The 27,663-nt window shown below is 42.2% G+C and overlaps 1 protein-coding gene across 1 annotated transcript; it reads right to left on the bottom strand.

The window, feature by feature from the left end:
- Positions 1-779: 779 nt before the first annotated feature.
- LOC148013339 (uncharacterized) lies at positions 780-25,859 on the bottom strand. The gene is made up of 2 exons (XM_087667830.1): positions 25,115-25,859; positions 780-1,175 (listed from the first exon to the last, which is right to left on the bottom strand). The coding sequence occupies exons 1-2, from the start codon at positions 25,670-25,672 to the stop codon at positions 1,038-1,040; spliced, it is 696 nt and encodes a 231-aa protein (XP_087523956.1). The 5' UTR covers positions 25,673-25,859; the 3' UTR covers positions 780-1,037.
- Positions 25,860-27,663: the final 1,804 nt, after the last annotated feature.

Genomic DNA, 27,663 nt, shown 5'->3' with positions numbered 1-27,663 from the left:
AACCCTCTCAGAGACATGCAACTAGGACTCCAGTAAATCCATGAAGTACTCTTTTATGAAGTCCCGTCTGTGTGTGTGTGTGTGTGTGTGTGTGTGTGTGTGTGTGGTCAGCCACTGCCCCCGTCCACTCCCCAACTGGGGGGATCATGCAGGGAGTTTGGGGTTCTTAATCATATGTAAGCAATTGCAACCATTCTCCACCCTACCACTCAAAAGCTAGAAAACTCAACCAATGGAACTAACGTGCACACTACTTTTATCTCAATGCTAATGGCAATCTTCAGCCAGTAAAATTGCAGTGCTAGTTTTCAGGTCTAAAATCTATCAACCCTCCTCACTCCACCTTCCACCTGATTGTGGACTTCACAAGCCTACTCCCAAAATTATTTTGTAAGCTGTGGCTTTCAGTAGATGTACTTCTCGCAACCAAAAATCCCGTTACATTGCAACATGTAGTCTCGTAGATCCTTCAAGTCTTTTGGAGTCCGTTATCCATGGCTGGCCCCATAATGTCAAGTTCTTTAAGACTCACAGTAAAGATATCACAAAACCACTTTTGCTGAAATCTTCATAGTATGACCCTACTGCAGTCCTGTTGACCACTTAGTGTAGTGCTCGATGCAGCATCGGTTTTGGCGAAGTGCACAATTCTTATTCTTCTTAAGTTAACAAAATGAAGAAAAAGAATGTTGGTGGTTATACAGTGATTTTTAGCACACTAATTTATAACATTGCCATGTTGTAAATAATATGCTTAGAAGACCAACATCCTTTCCATAAATGGGAAGACTTGCCAACAGGCTTTTATTTCACACAATGAATAGGAAAGCCTCAATAAATAGTTGAAGTTTCCAACAACACTTGTCATAATCAACCTAATGCTGACAAATCTTTTCTTGTGATGTATCTGTCTTACAAAGCAAGTTAGGAGCCTTCACAACTTATACGGATTCCAGAACATAACTTCTTGAAGCTTGAAGCCGTTTTCTTTGCTGCATCTTTTGACAAGATAACCAACATGAGGTACATCAACAAGTTCACTGAGCCTTAGCAGCCTGATTAAGTGGGTTGTCTGGTGATTTTTTCCAAAGTTTCCAGATCATGTCCCTGTACTGTGTGTGAGTCAACCCTGGTTTCTCTTCCTTCAGCCTAGGAAGTTCAGCTTCTTCAAAAGCCTGCTCAAAAACAAGGCAATTTAAGTCACATCTCCCTGAGCAGTATACAAAAAGAAAGTCGTAAACTTCTGAAAACATTAACATAAGTAAAGCCTTTGTGAGCTAAGCCCTACCTAAAAAATACAACCCCATCCAAACCCCGCCCCCGCCCCCGCCACCCCCAACTCAAAACACACACACACCCCGGCCATGCCTTCTACACAACCAGACCATTTTGAGGACAAGTTCAAACTTTAGTTCTGTTGGAAGGTAAAGCAGACATCAAAAGTAAACAGCTGCAAAGAGTTCTACCCATACACAGTAGACTAAAGGCTTAGCTCTAAAAAGACAGGGCATTGGAAGGTCATAGAACAAAAATGGCACCTATGAGTATCTGGGTCACACCATTTACATGTGAAGGTCTTGATTCCATGGAAAAACAGAAGACTTCTAGGTTCATAGGCATGAAGTCCACATATTCAAGCAAAACCGGTAAAGGAATACCACAAAAACTGAGAGGAAGAATTCGGTATCACCAGAGGATATAATTTGAATTATTTAGTCAAATTCAAATAGTAAAGCAGAGCTAACACATAAGAATTCCCTCCAATGTCATACTGTTGTGCATGCATGTATGAATACATGTATCCAATGATTCACCCAAACTGAAACTCTTAGAGAGGAGGATAAAACATAGCAACATGGAATGGGAAACGGGAATGAGGAATGGGAATGGGGAACACCATGATTTGCCATTCCATGTAGCTATTTAGTCACATGGAATAGGCATGGAACGGGGAATAGGGATGGGGAATGGGGACGGGATGGGACAGGGAACCCAAAACTGACCATTCCATGTTCCCCACATCCTAATGGACCAGAGTCACACTGTGGATAGCAAGAACAGTGAACATAACAATGAAGGCAGAAAGATCCCCAGGTACAAAACCCCTCCTCCGAGCCCTAACTCCTGATAAAGTTGGCTTAGACACAAAAGCTCCAGGATCGCAGCATACAATCCCAATACTCTGCCTTTGCTGCAGATTCAACAGGTGTGGGCTGCTTCCAGCTAGACCAGAAGATCAGTCCTAACCTGAGGGTGAAGCAGTATTCTCCAAGAATGGGATGCATGAGCTACAACCAATCTGACTGTGGCATCTAAACTGTGAAGAACCATGAACATCCACTTGTTGGGAATTCTGAGAGCATCCTGGGCATCTGTACCTATGAGCCCACCAGAGCTTGGGGGATACCAGAATGCCTTGGTCTAGGGTTTCTTTTGGGGAATTTTGGCTATTTTTTCCAGCCACCCATCCTGGTCAACTGGTTAGTCTTCTGGAATGTTCCCGTTTGTCTCGTATGGCATCCCATATTTTGTCTATTTATAGACTTTGTATCCTCTCATTGCTCAGAAAGTGTGGGTTGGTTATTTTGGTAGCCAGGCTGCTCGTTTGGAGGGGTCACAGCCATTACTGGGACTCAAGCAGGAAACACAGCTCCACTCATCAGGTCAGTGCAGTGCAGAGAGTCAGGTTGCTGCCACTATGTGTTCTATATATAAGTATGTTCATCTTCTCTTTCTCCTCTTTGTGAACTCTCACAACTAGAGACTCGTCCCGGCCACACTCTCACGAAATTTCTCCCAACATCTTTTTGGTGAGTCCGACGTGCAATCAGCTAGGGTGAGGATCCAATCGTGGAATTCCAACTAGATGTAGATGTGTCTTGCAAGGACATGGGGATTAAACTAGATGGAAACAGGTTTTGCAGAGGGAACAAGATGCATCTATTTCAAACATTTGTAACCTATATGCAACAACAAGAAGCCATGAAGAAGACTAAAGATAGAGATGCTTAAGTTGATCCTAAGTAAACTCAATCAATCTGATGGGTGGATGTATCTAAATATCTTAGAATCTATAACGAGGAGATGCAACTATGTGGTGTTCCAAAAGATATGGATGATGGTGTATTTAGAATGGATAGTGGTGAGTGACATCAAGACACAAGTTTGAGACATACGATTGAAACATAGATCAAGCTTGGAGAACTTCAAGCAAGTTCTTAAAGAATAATATTTTATGAAGATTCTAGAACAAGACAATGATCTAGAGCAAGTCACTACAAGGTATCAAGGTTGTGTCAATAGAACTATTATAAGAAATGCATGAGTTGCAATTGCAAATTATACGAGTTGAAGAAGATGCTTTACATATAGATACAATAATAATTGTGAAAGATTAACTTGGGGATTTGTTTGTTGCTTTTCTGGATGATGTTCCGGATGCTGAAGATACTAATGACTTGTCTGATGTGTTGTCTAATGCTGCAAATGTGCTATCTACAAATGTTTTGACTGAGGTTGCTGATAATACATGGATTCAGAGTGCTAATGATGTGGATGTGGTGTTTGATGATACGGATGTATTGACTGAGGTGATGATGATGCATTGACTAAGGTTGTTGATGGTACAAATGCTTTGACTGACAAAGTAGATGTGTTGGTTAAAGATGTTATTCAACCTAATGTATGGGAGGAATACATAGAAGAAATTGAGAGAGTCACCATTTATGACTGTTCCACTTAGTTGCAAAGGTGCCAAAATGCTTGAAACAAGGTGAGAAGGTTGATGAAACGTTTGCAGGACATATGGCAAATATGCATGGTATATCTGATGAGGCGTGTTTGCCAAATGAAATAGGTTGTTTGCAAGGTTGTGCTGAAGAGCTATTGGATGTAGATTTTGTGCATCATAAAGGTGCTTTTCAAGATCTTTTCCCCATACCAAATGGAGAGCTATATGCCATGGAGTTGGCTTATCTAAGGATGTGCAATGAGGGTTGCAAAGCTAGAGTGGGCAAAGCTATTTCACCTTTGTTTCTACTTATGTTGCACGGCAACCAAACATGGATGTTAGATAGAGGGATAGTATGCACAAAGATGGAGCAAATGTGAGTATGTTTTATGGGCAAAAACCATTTGAGCAGATTGAAAAAAGGGATATGGAAATACTTGATGCAACCCTATGATCCAAGGAGAGTTGCAAGCCATGGGATGCTTCAAAGGTATTATGGGTTAACTATACCATTTGATCATGGTGGTTCTTTGGATTTCTTGGAGCAGGGGACATATAGATACATGTTGTTTGGTGTAAATATGCTATGTGGACATAACTTTTGATGTCTAGTGATCCTAGAGGGTGTTGGGAATAAAGGGCCCTCGTGCCTTTTATATGTGCTCGGGTGTGAACACACCCTTAGCAAACTTGTACATTCATATATATATCTATCTAAAAACCTTAAGAGGTGCACTCGTCATTGTACCCAAACCCTAAATGCAAAACTTAAAACTCAAACCCTAAACGCAAAACTCAAAACTCAAACACAAAAACTCAAACACAAATAGAAGAAGGGAGAGAGAGAACACAACTCTGAAGTGAATGAATGTTGTAAATGAATGTAAGAGTATACAGTGTGCTCAAGGGCAGAGCAATGTCGGAGTGTGACGTCCACCGAAGACGGATCCCAAGTCTGTGACCACCAGTCGGAGTGTAGGAGTGCTGAATAGTGAATGGCAGCAGGCTGGTCACCAAAACACAGCAGTCTGGAGGCTGGAAACTGGTAAACGCAACAGTGTACCACCGATCGGGGGCTGGAAACTGTGCACAGTCTGCTGTAAACAGCAGGCTGAAACAGTGTCTGAGAGTGTCAAGACCTGCAATGCTGAAAACGCTGGCTGGCTGGCCCTGCAGATGATGGACAGCAGGCTGAACAGCAGTCTGGGACAGTTTGGAGTAGTCACCACAGCTGAGAGCTGTCGCCTACAGCAATGGACAGGCTGAAGATGATGTGGCTGCAGTCGATGATGGCTGGACAGCAGATGGAGACGGGCTGCAGGCTGGAAACTGGGCGCCAACAGCAACAGAGGGTGTATGGGCTGGTGTAACCTGCAAAACAAGGATGATGGTTGAATGGGGACAGCCTGCCTATTTATATATGTGGAAGGGCACCCCAAAAATTAGGGTTTCCACTAAACTTTCTTGAACCGCTCCCCGTTTTAGGGTTTCCACTAAACTCTCTCGAACCGCTCCCCGTTTTAGGGTTTTACTCTAAAAGAGCATTTTTTGTGTGTTTTGGGATTGTTTAAGAGGCTAATCAACAAGTAATGCATATTTTAGCTCAACATCCCCTCTCAGGCCCAAAACTGAGCCGAAAGGTTAGGCCCACCATTGTGATGTTGATATACCCCAAGGCGTCCCACCCCCCACCCCAAAGCAGCCAAGGCATCGGACAAAGGGTGCACATCGACTGCCTAGTGGCCTACTAAGACTGCAGAGACAATGGTTATCTTACCAAGGGAATCCAAGTAGTCACCCCAAAGAGAACAGGGCATCGGACAAAGGGTGCACGTCGGCTACCCAGTGGCCTACCAAGCCCTACAAAGGCGGATGGAACTACATGAAACTTTTGTGTGTGTGTGTGTGTGTGTGTGTGTTTTTTTGAATAAGTGTGATAAATTTTATGAGATGCGCCCGATTGAGGAATAGTGACCCAAAAGACGAAAGTAGAGAGGGTACACCCAACACATCACAAAACAGTACAAGCTAACCCATCCACTCAGAGTGTCGATGACGAGGAAAAGTAGTTGATGAGGTATCCATGGAAATAGCTTAGGATCCGCTCAAGTGGTGCTCTGCACAATGAGATGCAAAGCATGCTACATGCTGAAGAATGCTCATGCAGCAGGTGCCACTTGGACAGTGTCCCTCATGGGAAAATTGTTCACTTACCCAAGCGTCCTAGTACAAAGATGATGAAATCATGCAATGCAAAGGGTAAGGTACAACAGGGGGGAGAAGCCGATATCAAAAACAAAGTGCTGAAGCCTGTAGAATACCAAGAAGGGTAGGAACCCTCTCTCAACCTGGATGAAGATGGCGAAGAAGGAAGAGGAGCTTGATGTCGGTCTTCGTGTGGTGCCGAGAACCATAAGGAATGAAGAGGAGAAGGAAGCATCCCAGCTGGAAGAGCTAGGTAGAAGTCACCGCCATGATAGCATCAAGAGAGATGCTGCACGATCAGCCTCAGGAGAAGAAGCCTCCATGCTGGTAGAAGAGCAAAACTCCAAGGATGATGAAACCATGAAGGAACGGCGCACATTCCAAGTCTCCAGCCCAGGTAGGACTGGGCAAACCTGCATGTTAGCCCTACACTGAAAACAAAACCTGCAAAGGAGATCAAAGTCTGCAATCACAAAGGTCAATAGTGAGATGCTCCAAAAACAAAACTAAACTAAAATGAAAAGCTAACTGAAGGAACAAGTGCAAAGATGCAAATATGTATGTGTGTGTGAGTAAATGCAGCGGAAGACTTAAAATGTAGAGACAAAAGTCCTATGGGTCCGACTCTAAGAGTGCTAAAAATGAATGCTAGACTGACCTAGGGTATCCAAAAGAACCTAGAGACATGCTAGTCTAAGAAGGTGGCCACCATCGTGTACATCCAGTAGCAAGGCTCTGCCAAGGGAATGCCTGACGAGGTGGGGAGAAAGGTGAGATAGATGCATAAAGTGTAACGAGATCAGTACCTGCAAACCAATCAGCCAATCCTTTAGGAGTAGAGAAGGATGGTCGCTGAGGCTGTTCGTGTGCCGCATGTCCAACAGTCGTTGTGGGGGCTGGAGAAGCAGATGGGGCAGCAGCGGAAGACATAGCCCCACTGGACTGTGAAGTCGCAGCGGCCTGCTAAGGCTTTTTAGGTGGTAAACCTTGGGCCTTGGAGCAACACTCCTCGTCCACATGGCCGGCTCTCTAGCAGTGTGTGCAAAACCGGTTTTTCTTAGGGAGTTGCTGCCAGATAGGTATTGATTCTTTGGTTCCATCAGAGGAAGAGGAGTCGCCATTTGATTGGCTTGCCTTTGCATCTAGCGAGTTCTTGCCACTGGTGGTTTTCCCTCCCCAAGAAGAAGCAACTAACCCCCTCTACTCTGAATAAGGCTGTGATGAGAATTTCTTGTGGACTTGATCATGCAGCCTTGCGTAACACAAGAACTGGCACTTAAACTCGTAGAAGATAGGCAATCGAGGTTGGGAGATGATGTATTGAATGAAATTAAAGTATTTTGTGGGCAACTTATTCAAGAAGAATGTAACTTGATCGTCATCTGACTTTGGAGAGCCAGTAGTGGCGAACTCGGCAAGTAACCCCCTATAGTCAACTAGCTTGACTTCAGATCATCCCCTTCCTTAAGAGAGAACTCTTGAAGCTCAAAGTCGAGATTGATGCGCCGAGTACGATCATGAGCCGCATAGCGCTCGAGAAGGTGACTCCAACGCTCTAATGCGAGCAGGAAGTGCTGCAACTGAGAGTGAAACTCAGGAAGCAATCCCTGCATCAGCTCAACATTGGTTGTAGCATTGCGAACTCTCCATTGACGGATGTAGTCAGGGTGAGCTAGTCGAGGATCCAGCATAGGCTCTAGACCAATGATGAGGTCCCAAAGACCCTAAGACTCAAGCACTTGTTGCATGACGGATGTAGTCAGGGTGAGCTAGTCGAGGGTCCAACATAGGCTCTAGACCAATGATGAGGTCCCAAAGACCCTAAGACTCAAGCACTTGTTGCATGAAATTCGACCAAGTAGTGAAATTTGACATGTTAAAACGTGTCTTATCCGTGAAGGCATTCTTGGCCATTGCAACAAGAGTGGTAGTGCTCGGAGATGGATAGTGTGAAAAAGTGTAGTGGGGGTAGAATGGGAGAGTGGAGTACACTTGAGAATGGGCCCCAGAGTGCCTACCAAGCATGCGGGTAGTGTGCAAGGTGGATCCATAGGTAGGGATGGGCTGACTAGGCATGGGCATAGTAACCACATGAGGAACCCAAGGAGATGGGATGGAAACACGGGGAGCAAAAGATGGGAATCCCTGCGTAAGTGTAACCCAAGGAGAGTGTGAAGACGCACCATAAGCTGAGGATGAAAACCCCTGCATATGAGTGGTCATGGGAGATGTGAAGCTAGGGATAGTGAGGGGGATGCCCATCACAGTCGTCCCAAGAGTTATAGGTGTGCTCATGTGCTGAGAGATGAGAGGCACTATGTTAAAGGGTGGCATTCCCCCTAACGAAGTACCATGGTGTAAAGAGGTAGAGAATGGGGTGGAAAAGGAAAAAGGGCTAGGAGTGGAGATGGAAGATCCAACCCCTAGGGTGTGTGAAGCAGATGTGGAGTGTAATCCAAGGTTTTGGAAAGATGATGAGAGGTGTGATATAGAAGAGGGTGGGATGACAGGAAAGTGAGAAGTGTGTGTGATATGCTCAAATGAAACAGAAGTTGTAGATGTACCTAAATTTTGTCTGCTTCGTGAGCCCCCTCTATTGAAGTTCACATACGCAAAGCCATCCGAATCCTGTACCTCAAAAGAAGAAACAGGCGAGGGTTTTGATTCATGCAAAACAAAAGAATTGTACAAACCTGACATAGGACCTGGCAGAGATGATGAAGATGAATCGCCACACGTTCCAAATGCCGTATGTCCTCCATGATCGGAGAGGTGGCCAGCCTCACCAACTAGTCTGGATGTGGTAGCAAAACTGGTAGGAGGGGTGTAAACATCACCATACTTGTTGCGATAGTACTCCTCAAAGTCCTCCTCTATCATGTTAGTGAAATCTGGTGAAGGTGGAGTGTCGTCCTCACCGAGTCCATAATGCCGTCTCAGGGCCTCCAATGATGGAGAAGCCTGATAAGACATCATAAGAACTAGAGAAGAAGATGTTTGGGACATTGTGATTCGGTTACAAGTCATATTGTGTGCCTTGCACAAAGACTAGCTCTCAACAATATCCGCAGGATACTCTTTACAAGAGCACCGGCTCTGATATCATGTTAAGAAGAGTGCTAGGGTTTGCACTGAGGACACATAGAGTGTACGACCACGATAGAAACACAAATACACAGACACAGACACAGAGGGCAAAACTCAAACCCTAAATGCAAAACTCAAAACTCAAACCCTAAACGCAAAACTCAAAACTCAAACACAAACAGAAGAAGGGAGAGAGAGAACACAACTCTGAAGTGAATAAATGCTGTAAATGAATGTAAGAGTATACAATGTGCTCAAGGGCAGAGCAATGTCGGAGTGTGACGTCCACCGAAGACGGATCCCAAGTCTGTGACCACCAGTAGAAGTGTAAGAATGCTGAATAGTGAATGGCAGCAGGCTGGTCACCAAAATGCAGCAGTCTGGAGGCTGGAAACTGGTAAACACAGCAGTGTACCACCGGTTGGGGACTGGAAACTGTACACAGTCTGCTGTAAACAGCAAGCTGAAACAGTGTCTGAGAGTGTCAGGGCCTGCAATGCTGAAAACGCAGGCTGGCTGACCCTGGAGATGATGGACAGCAGGCTGAACAACAATCTGGGACAGTTTGGTGCAGTCGCCAGCAGCTGAGAGCTGTCGCCTACAGCAATGGACAGGCTGAAGATGTTGTGGCTGCAGTCGATGATGGCTGGACAGCAGATGGAGGTGAGGTGCAGGCTGGAAACTGGGCGCCAACAGCAGCAGAGGGTGTGTGGGCTGGTGTAACCTGCAAAACAAGGATGATGACTGAATGGGGGCAGCCTGTCTATTTATAGATGTGGAAGGGCGCCCCAAAAATTAGAATTTCCACTAAACTTTCTCGAACCGCTCCCTGTTTTAGGTTTTCCACTGAACTCTCTCGAACCGCTCCCTGTTTTAGGGTTTTACTCTAAAAGAGCATTTTTAGTGTGTTTTGGGGCTGTTTAAGAGACTAATCAGTAAGTAATGCATATTTTAGCTCAACAAATTGCTGGGTTGTATAAACCCTTTATCAAGGTAATCCTTAATTTGTCTTTCGACTTCTTGGTGCTGTGTTTCACTTAGTTTATAAGGTGGTGTAGAAATAGGGTGTAAATCCTTATCTATGTTAATAATCTATGTCAATTGGGTGATTTACATCACCCCTATCTGGTGGAAGGCCATTTGGTAAATCAGAAGAAAACACATCTTTAAATTCATGTAACAAACCACTTAATTCATTACTTACATTCAACTCACAAACATAAGAAAATTGTTGCTTTATATTACAAAAAGTAAAAGTGTTCTGTACAGGAAGGGACCATAGCATATATACCTCACAAGCTTCGTTTTTTATCAGCTTTTGAACTTCAATGGAACACAACAAAGGGTTATCAGATACTTCATGTTCACCTTTAATCACAAAAGTCTTACCATCCCTTTCAAATTCCAGTGTATTATGATGATAACTACGTTTTAAGGATGGTTCCAATCCCCTTAGCCACTCCCTCCCTAAAGCAATATTGGCTATTTCCATATTCATAATTTGGAAATCAAGTTTATCTTTATATCCTTGGATCTCAATTTCCAAATTGGATACCATTGTATCCCATATTTTATTATCCTGACCTTGCATCATAAGAACAACATATTGATGCCCACTCTTTTGTTGGGGAAGTTTCAATTTTTTGACAAGTGCATAATTTATGAAATTGTGGGTGGCAGAGTCATCAATCATGACTCTAACCCTCTTTCCAGCAATCCATACACTCTAACTAAATTATGTGGCCCAAAAGTAGGCTGCCACATAGAAGTTGATATACAACACCTGTGTTGTACATCCTTGTGCAAGACCTCTAAAGATTTATACCTTTCATGCCCCTTTAATTCCAGGGTCTGCACTACATGGATTTGTTTCTCTTTTTCCTTGCCCTTGTCCTTATCCTTTCCTTTATCTTCCCCCTTTTTCCTTTAAGGGCAATTCCAGGCAGCATGATTAGGAGATAGGCAATTGAAACACAACCTTTCTTTTTTAGCTTTATCAAAGTCATCTTGGCTTAACTTTGGTCTTTCATATTGTTTCTTTTCAAAGGGTTGTTTCTTGCCCTTAAGAACTGGCATTTTCCTTTTAAATTTGCCTACAAATATTGAGGCTTCAAATTCCTTAGTCTTGGGCTCTGTATCAGTGAGACTAGTAAATGCACCTGGACGCGTATTATCTTTATTGATTAATGCAAATTTAATTGCCTCTTCAAGCGCTCCTTTTCACTTCCTTTTTACAGGCCTTATCCAGTCCCTTATGAATCCTCTTGTCTTTTGAAATTCATCTATTCCTTCCAATTTAAGGATTATCTCACGATATTCCTCGAGATATGTCAGCAAAGGTCTTTCCTTTTGTCTGACATAATCTCAATCTTCCCAATTTCTTTCCATTTCATTTTCAGAAAGGAATTCTTTTAAAAAGACCGATTCAAATTGAGCCCAAGTTTCAGGTGTTTTATTTGCCTCCTTTAAAGTTCTCCACCATTTATATGCCTTTGGCCCCAAGGTTAAATTGGCCTCCAGCGCTTGGAAATGTAGTAGAGTATTATTAAGTTTGTGCAAATCCCCCCCATTTTTGAAGAAAATTAAAGATAGTGTCTTTATTTCTGTCTTTTTCCTCCCCGTGAAACTGAGGGGGTTTCATATCTTTTAACACTGGGTTATCCCTTAGCTTTTGATGGGGTTCCCTAGGATCTCACATATTCACATCTCGATCTTTTGATGAAGATGGAATGTCTAAGGTTTCTACCTTATTTTTATCCCTTTCTAATAATAAGGCTAATTGAGATTTTATTTCTATGAGTGCTTGAGTTAGCAACTCCATTTGAACCCCCTGTGCTTGCACACAAGCAGTTAAATCACCAAATTGTTCTCGTGTAGCAAAAAATTCTTCCCATTGTTCTTCTTGAATTTCCATTTCATGGGGATCCACCATAGAATGGTCCCCGGAACTAAAATCTTCGATTACCCCCTTTTTCTCTTTGCCCTCCATTAATACACTGGAATTAGAAAGCAAATATAAGAAATTTGCATACAAGATGAGGTACTTCCCTGATTATAGTGATAGGGCAGCTGTCGGTGCCGGTCGCCTGAGAGTAAGACTTGTCAAGTAGAAACACAGGATGAAGATGGGATTAAACACTCCCCCTGCCAGGTCACGTATGAACTAGCTGTGACCACTATTGTCACTTAGGCGGGATTTCGCCCGAGACGTCTTACACCATCCCCCTTCCCTGCTGGTGACGCCTACGCAGGTTCGAATCCTGTCGTCCACTGTCCCTCTTTCCTACTGGCGACGCCCGCGTTAGCCTGGTGCGACTACTTCGTGTTGACGTGGACACCTGCAGGATTGACGAGCATCGCTACCAACTAGTAACACGTTAGCTCTAGATTGGCGCGCCAGATAGGAATGGGACCCGAGGGCTCCAAATAGGAACGAACCCGACAGTTCTTTTCCGAAAAAGCCTGCCACGCTTCCGCTGCGACAAGGACGTAAAGCCCTTTCGACTCTTTCCAGGTAATGTCACCTAACAGCTCTAATACCAGTGTTAGATAACGCCTATGTTAATGTCAAAGATTCAGTTAAGTGCCCCCTCTGCTCGAGAGTCCCAACAGCACGAGAGAGATTGTTCGATTCAGCCCCTGGACGGTCATCCCTCGCACTTGTCTCCCCATAAGTTACATTTATTAATGTAACAACAACTCTCTACGAAGATAAGATATTCTGGCCTCGTTATGTGTTGCAAACATACGCTCAAGTACATCCAATACTGATTTTGAGGTCTTACAAGACCGGATATGTGGAATGATCGATCTTTTCACTGACAAGGCAATCAAAGAAAGTGTATGTACATCTTTTGAGTCCCATCTTCTCTGATCCTTGGTAGTAGGGGGAGGAGGGATAGCAGCACCAGCAGCTTGTCCTCTAGTGTTACGCTCAGGTGTTTGAAGTGCAAGACATCCTGGACCCTTGCAAATCACCTGTAACATAGTCCCACAAGTCCGCTACAAGATGGTTGCAAACCATAAAACTCCACAACGGGTAATTTGATTCATCAAGTTTGTCTTCTTGAGTGAGGACACCAAGGATGTTGCTCTGATCATTAGTCCCTTGACGTACCATGCTGTCAATAATGGGCAAAAATCTGCAACCAAATACTTGTCTACTACTGAAGTATAGATTGTACAATGAAAAATCCCCTCGAGATTATGCAACAAGTACCAAACTGTCAAACAAATACCAAAGTGTGCCCAATTTAACCCAAATCAGCACTCAGCCAAGAAATAACAGCAATGTACTGTTGTACCACACCTGCCTCCTAATGCATGCCCTCAAAAGTACAAATTACAACAACTTAATGCCGATTCTTTAAAAAATTTACAGAATTTTCCCAACATTTTCTGCTCAATTTGACTGTAGCAATAATTAAATGTTGTTGTACCTCTTATTTGCTGCTTTGAAATGCATGTCGAGCAAAAGTCCCAAATTTCTTTATAAAACTTCAAAGAAATTGAAGAAACTTGTACCTTACTTGAATTTCTGCAGTAATGTCACCTCGGGTTGTGTGCCAACAGTGAACAGCAACTGAAATCTATCTCTTGATATGTGCTGAAGACTCTAAGACAATAAGGCCCAAATTTATTGCACAAACGTCGATGAAATTGTGCGATGTCAGCGTTATGAATGCTGGAGACTCTACGACTAAAGACTAAAACATTGGCACTGCCCATAGAATTGGCAAATTCTAACAAGTTGCATATACAAAGATATGTGGACAGCAAAGTGTTCTTCATTGCTCCACTTGAGGGTTGTCATGTGTTGCTTGGTATGCCATGGTGTCATTGTATGAATGCAGTGATTAACTCTCGTGCAAAAGAGATCACTATTCACCATAAGCGAAAAACACACACTTTTGATATCCTGTTAAAAGGGGAATATGTTTTTGTTGTATCTGCAGCTACTATTTCTAAAGTAATGAAAAATCATCTTGTTGGGTTTTACTCACCTATGCTCACAGGAGAGTGTCGGTGATCCACATGTAGGACACTTGGGGCATTTTTTACTCTCCATAAGAGAGGTTTTTTCCCCTAGTCACATTATTCTTTATTTGTGTATTTATGTTACACAATTCGATCAAAAAAAAAAGTGGTATCAGAGCACAAGGTTAATCTGGCAACTACCGAAGCTCCATCCTGTCCGCCAGCTATTGAAGCAGCCACTACCTATCCAGCCAGCAGTTGCCTCTCTACAGGCCGCCCTACAACTCCCACACCCAGCCAATCCGTCTCCTCCAACGGCCAGCCACCTAATCAACAGCCAGCGGCGCCGAGCCAGCAATCACCCTACAGCTCACACTGCACACCAGCCCAGCAAATTGCGCCATCTACAGTCTCTGCCCCATTGCCCTATCACCGCCAGCAGCCGCCAAGCTGTGCCACCAGCCCCGTCAATAGTTCCACTTGCCTATGAGAAGCTCGACAACTTTGATTGCATGTCAACATTCAGCTGCCTCGTCCTCAGCTGCCACAAGTATATTTTATCATTGTATTCAAAACATTAGAGCCAAAGCAAAGGGCTTTTCCAAGGAAAGGTCGATTTTTGATTTAGCGTGTGCTTCAGTGCACAAATTGCATAAATTTGTTAGAATTTGGGTCAGCAAATTTGGGGCTTTTGTATGTTTGGCACACATTGACATATGTATTGAAGTTTCAGTTTGAAATTAACTGTAATCTTACACATTGAATTTGGACAGTCAAATTTTGGGGCATTTGTGTTTTTAGCTCCTAAGCATTGTTCTTGCATTGGGCAGCATGTTGCTTGCTGAAGTCTGGAAAAATTTCAGCACATTGAGAGAGTAATGGTCAAGTGTGACATAGCTTAGTTGACTACAATGTGGCATCTGCTGTAATTTCTAGAATTTTGCATATTTCCAAGTCAAGCCAGCTTTTGTCATTGCTCTTATGCATTTGGAAGAGTGGCATTTATCATGGCAAATCAAGGACAAAGTGATGTCTTCACTTATGTATCAAAAGAGGATAGATTGGATGGCAACAACTATTCTCTATGGTCCTTCATGATGAAGAATGTGTGATAAGATGCTCTAAACATAAAAACACAATACCAATCATACGACAAGGCACAAACTAATAACACACAACACAATTAGGGTTAGGATAACTCCAAGACAATGAACACAGAAAATAATGAAGTGGATCACTGCTGAATATACAATGCTCATGTAGCAAACACACTATACAAAGAGTGAATGATGTACCACAAACTCCTATATCTTGAGGATTAGGGCAAGGGTAATGATCTCAAGAGTGTGTCATACTCCGAATGGATCTGGAAATGCAGCAAGGTAGCCTCCGAGTGTCAAACGCCAACAAACGCAATAGTGTGAGTGCTAGATCCGATATAGACTGCAAAGAGGAGAGAGAATATGCAGTAAACGCAGAGTGAGGAGAGAGAAAACAAAATGCACCCTATTAGGGCTAGGCAACTATTGCAGGAGAGAAAACTACCAAACGCAGCCAACAAAGGCTGGCCGACAACCTGCACAGTGTGGCGATAGCTAAAGAGAGAGAAAACTAATCAGGCAACAACTCCAACAGATAACCATAGGCAGATTGATGACGTGGCAAGCTGGCGACAACAGGAAAAACCAGTAACAACAGTCCCCTGGCTGAGATCAGCTCTAAACAGTGGGTGGAAGACTAGAAACAAGCACCAAACTATTGTAGACAGCAATGGCTAACTTGGACTATGATGTCCTCCACATCAGAGGTATGGGTAGCAAGTTAAAAGACCTGAAATCTACAAAAACGAGATTGGAAAGCGTGGAGGGCACACTACCTATTAATAGAAAGTTTGAGAGCCCTCACTTAACTCTCTCGAACTTTGCCCCATTTTAGGGTTTTAAGTAAAACAAGCCTAGAATAGGCGACAAAGTGCCAACACCACAAATGGGTACCAATACAATGTCACCAATAGTGACTAAATCCTCAAAAGGGCATAGATCCTGTAGCAAATCACATTGTGGAATCATATGACTAGAAGCTCCACTATCAACTAGCCAAGGCCACTCAAAAGACAAGGCAACTACTGAAGAAGGCTCCTCCAAATCAACAATATGAAGCAACACTAACTTATGGGTAACCACTAGGGTAGAGATAGAAGGCTCAAATGATTTAGATCCATCCTTCGCTCCCGGACGAAAGTGAGGGTACTTCTTTCACCATTTCTTCTCTAGATGTGTCTCGTTCCCACAATATGGGCATTTAGGCTTCTCCAAATCAGAGTCAAAGCCTGAAGAACTCTCCTGTCTTTTAGCCTTTGACTTCCCTTTCTTCTTCTTCCCCCCTCCTAAACCTGCAACAAAAGCTTTAGTGGAGGTGGATCCACTAGCAACCTCTTTGGCACACTCATCATGCTCCAAAACAAGCAGGGCAAGCTTCTCCCATAGAAGCTTCTCACGGGTCCTCAATGTAAGAAGGCTAGTGTAGAAGACATCAAAATGGGGAGATGGCAATTGAGTCAGAAAAAATATAGCCATATTCTCTGAAGAGATCATTTGACCAAGGGATGCAAGCTCATCCCTCATATCCTCCAACTTGTTGATATGATCCTTCATGGAAGGAGAATCATCAACAGCGAGCATCCGTAACTTCTTCGCAAGAGTAATAAGGTGGGCAAATGTCTTCTGATGGTACAAAGAAGTAAGCTTTGTCTACACTTCTACTGCTTTCCACAACCTGTGTACATGCATTGGGATAAAATCCTATAAGCTCATAAAGAGAAAATATCAGAGTTGAACCGATCCCATAACGCCGAACAATCCATCAATGCTCCAACAGTGGAATCCTCCACTGGACACGGAATAGGATGGGTAACAAAATCCCAAAGATTGAAGATATCAAGGATACATTCAACCTTACATGACCAAAGCGAGTAGTTTGAACCATCAAGCCGGTCCTCGCAAGTATGGGCATCTATATAGAGGGTGTCATTGATGACATATGGAGGCCAACAGCACGGGCCTTCTATAAGACATAGAGAAAACAAGGAGGAGAGGGTTCACGAGCAAACGGGCTAAGTAACCTCCGTACTTCACAATCCGCGCGATAATCTCGCCACCATTCAAAGAATTGCATAGAAGATTCCTCATCTATATCATCAAAGCCACAAAATTCATTGTAAGACATCTTCAAAATCTTGCAAGACACCCATAAGAAATCTATGTTTTGATAGTAGATAGCCCCGAAACAAGAGGAAACAACTACAGGGTCACAAGGAAGCCGATGTAGAGGGTCTACCTGGCAGAAAAATATTGTCGCCTACACAAAGACTATTTGCGTTTGCAGAGGAGAGTCCTCGCCTGACCAAGCAACACTACATTTGCAACAGAAGACTTGTCTAACTAGGGAAGCCTGTTGCCTCTAGTAGGAGAGGGAGTGGGCAGCAAAATGGCTACTTGGCACAAGGAAGACTAACACCTCCAAGCAGAAGCTGTGTTTTCAACAAAATGCTGATGTGGCAAGGCCACTTGGTAGTTTGGGGTGGTCTCCTCTACGAAAAACCTGCTCTCTCTCTCTCTCTCTCTCTCTCTCTCTCTCTCTCTCTCAGGCGATGATACCATGTGAGTACGCAACGGAAAAAGTAGCATGAACACAAAGACAAAGAAACAAAGAGAGATTGCAAGAAAAGAAAAAAGAAATCTGCATTGAACAAGGAAAAAATGCTCAATACAGGAGGACTAATCAGTCCCTGCACGCCCACCTGCCAAGGAAGAAAGAAGATGAATGAATGAATGGTCTGCCAATTGAGTGGGGGAGGCTATAAATAGTCAAATATCCCCAAATCTGGATGACTTGAAATCTAGAGCCAAAATATGGCTGACCAGCATTTAATGCTAGTAAAATGCTAGAAAATCTCCAAAAAATCCTAGAAAAGATGGACAATGTCTGGCAAGTGAGGCAAATTGATGAATACAAAAACTGCTTGAGAAATGCACACAAAATCTCAACTAGGGGAGAAAATAGACTAAAAGGCAATAAACTGAGTGCTCTAGAATGAGCTACCTACCCTGTCAAAACAAGTAATAGACAAGTCAAATCTCCTAAGGTCCTTGTCTAACTCAAACTAAGGCTCATGACAAGGCATGACAATCATGACTCCTAATGATGCCAATTGGGTTTTGATGCGGTGTCAATTTTGACCCTAGGACAATTGTTTACCCAATGCCAATAAGTGTCAATAGTGACACTCGGGACTAACATTAATTAATTTTAATGCTAGTCTAAGGGTCCAAAGAGATTTAAGACCTAGGCAATTTGATTATGGATTAGCATGGTTAATTTTGGACAAGGTCAAACGGGCTGAAACTAATTTTCAGAATTAATTTTATGGCTGGATAATACTGAAAATTGGGATTAGAAGACTTTCATTTGGCAAAATGCCCATGAAAACTAAAGAAACTTTTTTTGGGGCTGGGTCTCAGCCATTCAGGAGTTTTCACAGAGAGAGAGAGAGAGAGAGAGGACTGCTGGTCTGATCTTCCTGCAATGGGTGACCCCTTGGAGACTAGGACAGTATAGACAGGAGCCATTTTGGAGCTAGCAACAGCAAGAAGACCATTATCAGCAGTAGGCGATAGCATTTAGTAATAGCAACACCATTCTGGAGGCTCCAGCAACAAGGACGGCATTAAATGCTGATTGCTGCAGGCTGCAGGCTGAATATGAGGTTTTTCAGCATGAAATTCTGAATTTTCTCTCTGGCATTCTCTCATCTACTGCAGCCCATTCTCAAGAGATCTCAACATTTCTCAGCCATTTGGAGCAGATTTCCGTTATAAACCCTAAATTTTTGCAAATATTAGGGTTTAGAAGCCACCTTGGGACCCATGCCAACAAGAGAAGGTATCATACACTAAAATCAGCACCTTAAATTTGTAACTTGTCAAGGATTTCAAATGCCTAGCCATCCATTGTAAATTTGAGATAGCATTTGGCTAGTTGGGGTCCAATTTAGACCAAGTCCTAGGTGAAATTCAAGGGGCATTTGGCCTAGTTTGTTTGCTAATTGTTGGACCAGCAAGGGGCTTTTCAATTAGCCATGGTAATTGCAAAACGTGTTTCACCGACATTGAAAAGCGAAACGGCTGAAACATTTCACTAAAATGCGAAATGCCTTCATGAAATGGCTGACTAAAACATGATTTTTAGATGGAAAAATGTATTTTTTCTTGATTTTTTAAGGGTTTTTGACACTCTATATATAGGATACACATCATTTGTTGATATGAAAGGATTCACATCATATATATGTGTAAGTTGTAACTATAGAAAACCATTTCATATGTATTAATCAACCGTTTCACTGGGACTTGCCCAAAGATAAAACATTTCAGGGTGACATTTGGAGGGTGAAACGTTTCACGATTACCTTGGGATCAGCCAAGGAGATTGTGGAATCTCGACTTCCGATACATTCATTGGCAATTAAAGGTAAAGAAATATCCAAAGGGGCACCAGTTTTGGGGTCAAAAGGGTGTCCATTGTCCAACAATTTTGAAGATAAAGTGTGCATTTCAATTATGTTTATTTGTTGATTGTTGTAATTAAGTGCTTTATCAAAAAATCACCACCCATCCAAGAGGAAGGGCTGGTTGCATGGTTCTTTTTGGATTAACCAATGCACCAACCACTTTTAATCGGATGATGGAGCACATTTTTAAAGATCATCAATAATATATCAATATTTTCTTTGATCATATTCTTGTGTTAGCCAGAATGAATAGGAGTATCATCAATACCCAAAGATTGTCTTGCAAGTACTTCAACAAAATGAACTCTTAATAAATAGTGAAAAGAGTGAATTTTCCATGCATAAAATAAATTATGTTGGGATGTCATCTCTTTTGAAGGGATTCAAATGAATCATGAATAGATCAAGATAATTCAAGAATGGTTTGATCTACATGATGAACATGAGGTGTGGTCTTTCTTAACTTATGCTCGTATTACCGCTGCTTCATCAAGCATTTTGCACATATGGCTTCTCCTCTTCATGACTTTATAAAGAAAAAAAGCTCATTCCAATGCAGAGAGAGAGAGAATGTGATCTTCAAAAAACTAAAAACAACCCTCATTTCCAAACCCATTCTTATCATTCTAAATTTGATAAAACCATTTATGACAGAAGCAAATACTTGCAGTGATTATATCAAAGCAGTGTTTAATCAAACAGCCATGTCATAGCCTTTGAATATTGTCATCTAAATGATGTGAAGAAAAGATAGGACATTTATAGAAAGGAGCTCTTAGTTATGGTCCATACTTTGAAGATATGGAAGTATCATCTTTTAGGTGATGAATTCTATATATGTTATATACAATCGTCTCTTGCCTAGTAGCCTCAAGAGGAGAACATTATGAGCTATAACATTATCATAAGTCAATGCATTTCGTTTTGGACACTATAGGCTGTCTTGGGCACTCACATTTTGGGCCTAGCCACTTGTATACCACTTGTGGCCCCTATGAAGATATGCTAGGGTTTGCATTGAGGAAACACAACATGTATGACCAAGACTAAAACACAAAGACTTAGTCAAAGACAAGCAAAACTCAAATCCTAAACTCAAAATGCAAAACAAAAAAACTCAAAACTCAAGCATAAGAATAAACACAAAGAGAAGAAACTTTGAAGTAAATAAATGATGTAAATGAATGTAAGAGTGTACAAAATGCCCAAGGGCAAAGCAATGCAATGTTGGAGACTCGAGAGTAACATCCACCGAAGACGGATCCCAAGTGCAGTGACCGCCCATCAAAGTGTCGAAGTGTGGGAAATACCAAACGCTAATCACCAAAGTATCAAGGAACCAAGGTGACAACAAGAGAGGTATTTGCTGATGTAGACAGCCTACTAGACAGCAAAAACACAAGTACTACAGTAGACACCTCGTGGAAGTAAATGAATGTAAGAGTGTACAAAATGCCCGAGGGCAAAGCAATGCAATGTTGGAGACTCGAGAGTAACATCCACCGAAGACGGCGGATCCCAAGTGCAGTGACCGCCCATCAAAGTGTCGAAGTGTGGGAAATACCAAACGCTAATCACCAAAGTATCAAGGAACCAAGGTGACAACAAGAGAGGTATTTGCTGATGTAGACAGCCTACTAGACAGCAAAAACACAAGTACTACAGTAGACGCCTGGTGGAAGAGATGGCAGCAACCTATCGCTTGGCACCAAATGCTGAAATGCACACTGATCAGGTGCTACAATGACACAGCAAATGGAGACCTCCTAACAGCAAGGTGATGGCTGAAAATAGGCCGCCTAGGGTTGGATAGTGATGGGCTGCCATTAGTAATGGGTAGAAAGCAAATGGTAGATGGCTGATGGCTGAAATCTGTACAATAGAGTGAGAAACATGCACAAAAGGATGAGAACAAATGGTGGGCAGTTAATTAGCCTTACCCCTCTAAATGGATGTGTGTGGAGGACTTCCTGTGGACTTAATCGTGTAGCCTCACATAACACAAGAATTGGCACTCAAACTCGTAGAAGGTTGGCAATCTAAGTAGTGAGATAATGTGTTGGATAAAATGGAAGTATTTGTCGGGCATCTTGTTCAAGAAGAACGTGACCTGATCATTGTCTAGCTTCGGGAGCCAATAGTAGCAAACTCAACAAGTAACCACCGATATTCGGTGCCCACCATGCATAAAAAAAGTGTACATAGCAAGATCCAAATGTGGGTAAGGGCAGACTAGGTATGGGCATGGTAACCGCCTATGGAGCCCAAGGTGGAGAGAGAAACACGAGGAGTTGAGAATGGACATCCCTGTGTAGAAGTGACCCGAGGGATATGTGACAACAATCCATAAGCAAAGGATAGATATCCCTGTGTCTAAAAGGTCGTGTGGGGAATTTATGAGTGTCAGAGGATTGATGGTTGGACAACAGATGGTAGGTGGCTGATGGCTGAAATCTACACGCTAGAGTGAAAAACCTGCACAAAAGGATGAGGGTGAATAGTGGGCAGCTTGTCTATTTATAGATGTTGGAGGGTGCCCCAAAAAATTAGGGTTTTGGGGGACTACTAAAACTCTCACAGTTGCGCACCATATTTGCGGTTTTCATTAATTAAGTGTGTTTTGAGGCTATTAAAAAATGCTAATCGGTTGTAAAGCGTGTTTTAGCTCAAAAGCCCCAATTCACCTATTTATAGGCAACCTGTCCCCGTCATTCATTCATCCATTATGATCATCATTCAGCTAGCCTCATTCTCTCTCATCTCCTTGCTACCAGCTGGCATCCACACTGACGCTCAACATTGTGTATTGGGACTAGCCATTGCAGCCTTGTATGTTTCAGCCATCAAATGGTTTGTTCCTTCTCTCTTCTACATTTCATTCGGTCTCCTCTTCTCCGTGTTCACTTTTCTTTCCACTGCACGCTCTCCCAATATTTTCAACAAACACAAGTATCTAACGTCCAACCCAATCACTATCTAAATATCCATACAAAGAAAGTGAAGAATCAACCTTATAGAAAATACTTATATCATGAGAACATGTATTTTTGAAACCTCACTTAACATGTGGATTAATCTTTGATCACATGACTAAGTAAATGTTGCACATATGAGGTGCAACTGGGGTTAAAATAAATTTATGAGTCTAAGACCCGAGAAAATCACCGGATGTTGAAGGCAAAAGTTGCTATAAGTTATGCCGCACAGGTACTTGGTAATATCCGATGCCAATTGTTGACCTAGGTCATTCATTTGACAATAAGTGTCAGTTGGTGACACTAAAGAAGTGGCATTTAATGGTACCTAACGCCAATCTAATGGTCAAAGATGGCACAGAGACACTCGAAAATGGAAGTTGCCTAACCAATTTAATTATTGGCCAGTCAAATTATTTTTTAGGCCACCGAAATAATTGTTAGATTAATTTTCAATATTTAAAGACTGAAAATTAATATTTAATTCTAACTAATGCTGAAAAAACCATTTGGGAAGGCTGTCACTTATCAAAAATGCCCATACAAGACTGAAAAACATCTTTAGACTGAAGAGAGACATTTTTAGTGTATTTCAGCCTGCAAGAGAGAGGGAGGAGATACTGGTGATATGATTTGCAACCATTGGAGGACCTTTTGAGGCAGCCAGGGACAGGAGAAGACCAATCAACAACAAGTGACAGCATCTACAAGCTGTTGAGACAAGGCAACAGCAGTAAATGACTAATTTTCTTTAGTTATTTGCATCTACAAGCTGTTGTAGTAGGGCAGCAGCTGCATTTGATTGATTTTCACTCATTCTTCGTAACAAAACTCTAAATTCTCTCTCTCTACAGCTTTCTCTCTCATCTCCCAGCCAATTCACAACCTTGCTCCGAAGATCTCAGCATTTGAACCCTTAGAGGTTGAGAAATTGCAAATTTCTCTACTGTAAACCCTAATTTACAACAAAAATTAGGATTTAGCAGCAGCCTCAAGAAGCATGCCAAAAATTGAAAGCTCCAAGACTTGGATTTTTCAAGGCTGAATGTGAATTTCAACTAAATTCAGGTGGAGAACTAGCCAATCATTGAATTTGGGGCATTTCCATCATCTATGAAGTGGGTGAAGGCCAATTAAGTGCCCGAATCAAGGGGCAAATCAAATTGAAGACTTACTGGTCACTTTAGACAGGAAGGGGAGTTTGGATTGCAAAGGGGATCAAGATAATCCCATTGTAAATCAACTTTTTTTTCAATAAAGCTAAAGAAATACCGAAAGGGGCGCCAATTTAGGAGCCAATCGGATGTGCATTGTCCAAGATCAGTAGGTCAATTTGTATTTTCAGATTTGCATTTATTGTTTGCTGCTATAATTAAGTTGTAATCAGGGATTTACCACCCATCCACGGAAGGAAGGCTGGTTACAGCTTAAATCCTTAGTGTCTTTGAAATGTGTCAAGACACACTTCATTGCTTGCCAATGATTCACAAAAGGGTTGTAAATGTTCTTGTTGAATGAGAAGCTGAATATTGGATAATGATGTATGGATGCCCCCCTTAATGGTGACAAATTTGAGAGCCAAAGGACGACGAAATACACCAAAAGCAATGTCAGTATATGGCTGCTGTAAATAATGTTCCAATGATGTAAACAATAAACAAATCACCAACATTTGAAATTAAAATCAGCAAATCTGAAAAATGTGGCTTCAAAGGAACATGTGTCAAAAAAAATTGTTCATTGAAAGAGCATGATCAGTAGAGATTTTGGCATGCTGTTGATCATAAGAACCAAGACAATAAAGTCCTAATGTATGTGCCAATTAATACAATGGAAAAAGGTAACCGACCATTTTATCAAAAATGGCTCAAAGTCCAAAGAGGCAATGGCTGAGGTGGAAAGGAGGTTCTGTGAGAGTGTGCAATGTAAGAAGAACACAAACACAGAGAGAAAAGGGAAGCAAATGACCACAATGAAAGAAGAGAATGGATGAAGAAAGTTTGCACTAAAGTCCAAGAGAATGTTCAATACAGTGTGGACTGATCAGTCCCTACACACAGCCCAAAACATCAATGAGGGCACCAAATCAAGCTAATGACAAAAGGAAACACTAGATGATTGAGGAATGCCACTAAAAGTCAGTATGTGCTAAAATCACATTCCGAAATCTACAAAACAATGTGTGCTACAATGGACTAGGGCACCAAATTGGAGGCTAAAAATGTTGATCTACCTGCTACAGTCAATAATTTGCCAGGGAAAATGCTGGTCATCCCCCTATAGATGTGAACAAAGCCTCCAACCACTAGAAAAGACGTATTGGAATGCATGCTCTAGAAAGAGCTGCCTCCACCATCAAAACACATGAAATGACTAACAAATCCACTGTTCCCGTGTTCCTATTTCTAAGCCACAAGTCGGCCTGTATCAAAAACCGGTCTGACATTCATGATCTTACAAGAAATGACCACCCAATACAAGGATTCGCTATGCATCTTAAAAGAGGCCTACAAGTTAACCTGTATCAAAACTGGTCTGATACTCATAGATATGACCACACAATATACGGACCTTTAAGGAGGCCTTCAGTCTTCTTTCTGGGTGTCGATCAGGCGGGAGCTCACTTGCCAAGGCCATCTGCGCTAAAGCTGTATCAAGTGTCCGAGCATCCACAATATTATCATCTCTGTTGGTGTTTTCCACAACAATCATGCGCTCATACTCTTCTGTATCAGCCATGCGGCGCTCCCGCTTCTTTGCAGCCTCAGCTTCAGCCTGGAGCTGCTGCTGCTCCTGCTCCTTCTGGCGGGCGAGCTCTGCGGCAGTGACCTTGGGTACAGGCACGGCAACCCTGCCCAATTTCTTGTCCACTTTCTTCCCATACTTGTCCAATTCTCTCTCTTCCTGTTCAGCCAAGCGTTTGGCTTCGGCCTTCTTGGCAAGAGCCTCGGCTCGCCGCTCGGCGTCCTCCTCCTTCTTCTTGGCTGCTTTGGACTTGGCTCCCTCTGCCTCACGCCAGAAGGCATCTTCCTTCTCCCTGGCTTCTTTCTCCTTCTTCTCAGAGACAGCGGCCGATTTGCGAGAGCGGGCCTCCTCGGCTTTGCTGTTGATGCCCAATTTCTTCGGCATCTTGGCTGAAGGCTGAGTTCGGAACAATGATCGTATTCCTCCCCGTTTATTCCTTTCTTCTTCTCTGCTGTTTTGAAATGCTCTCTCTCTCTCTCTCTCTCTGTACACTGATCTCAAATGATGATGAGTCGGTAATAAGCCAGTTTATATACCTAGTCGCCGATTTGTCAACCCGACGCTCTGTCACGGTTTCTTCCTTCGTCCCGCACATGAATTAAAAAGAAACAGGAGTATCTAGCCTATCACTCCTTTTAAAAAACCTTTTCCCAAAAGGTGAAAAATCTTAGGTGAAATGTCTATATATTGAGGCAAAATGCCTATATTAGAAGGATTTTAACATTTAGAAGGTTTTTATGTTTAAATGTTAAAATCCTTTTCGAAAGTTTCCACACCTTTTAATTTTGATTTTGAAGGTGGGATTAAACTAAACCTAGGTGTTTTCGAGCATTAAATACCAACTAGGGAACCTAAAATTTCACCTTAACTCTGAAATAGAAATGCCCCCAATTGTCCCTACTAATTATTACTTTAGTTCAAAAGAACATGTTCACCGAGATGTGATGTCAAAACCTTGCTATTTTTAACTTACCTAAGTGAAAAGTTTGGGTAATAATTTTTTTCTCACACAAATATTTAAAACTCAAATATAAGTTCTTATTTTGAGGTTTGATTTATTTTATTGGTTTTTTTTTTACCCTTTGATTTTAACTTCTATGTGTGTGGTGACTTCTACTTGCATGCTTCACATTGTTGGGCAAATGGATTAATATCTAAAGAGGGCCTTCCAATGGGGTCATAGCTCAATGATTTGAGTACGGGTTAAGTTTATTGGGTGCGTGAGTTCAAACCCTAGGCTTCACATCTCTTGAAATATATTAAAACGTTCTCATGTTGCAACAATGACATTAACCAATAGTTAAAGCACTATTCCTTCTTGCAGAAACACATTCTTATTTCTCTTCTTGAACTCTCACTCTCTCATTATAGATCTCATCAAGCACAAACTCTTGCACATGCCACATGGCTAATGCACTACTAGCCATGGGTAGCCACGAGGGCGCTAAGCGAGGGAGTAAAATAAATGTGTGTCACTTAAGCGATGACGGCTTTCGTCGCTTAAGCGACATAACCGTCTTTTAAGCAACACATGGAAAATTTTTAAATTCGCGCATCGTTTAAGCGACGACATCCGTCACTTAGAAACCGCCGCTATAGATGTCACTTAAGCGACTACGAGAAGCGACGACTTTTGCGACGTGTGCACACTGGATTTTGTCGCTTAAGCAAGGATTGTTCTCCCTCGCTTAAGTGACTCCCCATAGTAAAACAAAAAGATGAATGTTTCTCTCATTTTTGACGATCGAAGTGAGAAGAGCGAGAGCAAGGCAATCAACAAAATTCGAACCACTGCCTGCATAAAAGTGTAAGTTCTCTCTCTCTCTCTCTCTCTCTCTCTCTCTCTCTCTCTCTCTCTCTCTCTCTCTCTCTCTCTGTCTCTCTCTCATTGTCCATCAAAGCTTGCTTCTGGTGCCACTTCCTTTTTTACGGTGCTCATCATGACAATAGTGTCTATGTAAGGCTTTAAATGCAATAGGAGTCTTTATTCTTGTTGAATACTTATTGATGCTAGTCCAAGAAGTTATCCCAAGATTGCCTTTGAAGCAATAGGAGACCAACATTGCCTTTGAATGCAATAGGAGTCTTTATTCTTGTTGAATACTTATTGATGCTAGTCCAAGAAATTATCCCAAGATTTACGAAAGCTACAATGATGATGAAAAATCCAAAACCTTGATAGGCTTTAAGCTATACTACTCTCCATACATTCACAAAAGGATGCTTGGAATGCTGAAGAAGTGATTCAATGTTGGTAAATAGGTTGATGTTGAGGTTAATTCTCACTGTCAAGTTCCCAAGAATGCCAAAAAAACCCTTGAATAGAGGCAACATTGACCAAAATTTCAAGAAAATTTGATAGTACCCTTCTATCC

This window comes from Lygodium microphyllum, chromosome 26, assembly GCF_053477565.2.
Source record: "Lygodium microphyllum isolate KBCC chromosome 26, Lygodium_microphyllum_v1.1.10, whole genome shotgun sequence".
NCBI classification, from domain to species: Eukaryota; Viridiplantae; Streptophyta; class Polypodiopsida; order Schizaeales; family Lygodiaceae; genus Lygodium; species Lygodium microphyllum.
This window is presented reverse-complemented; position numbering and strand designations above follow the sequence as displayed.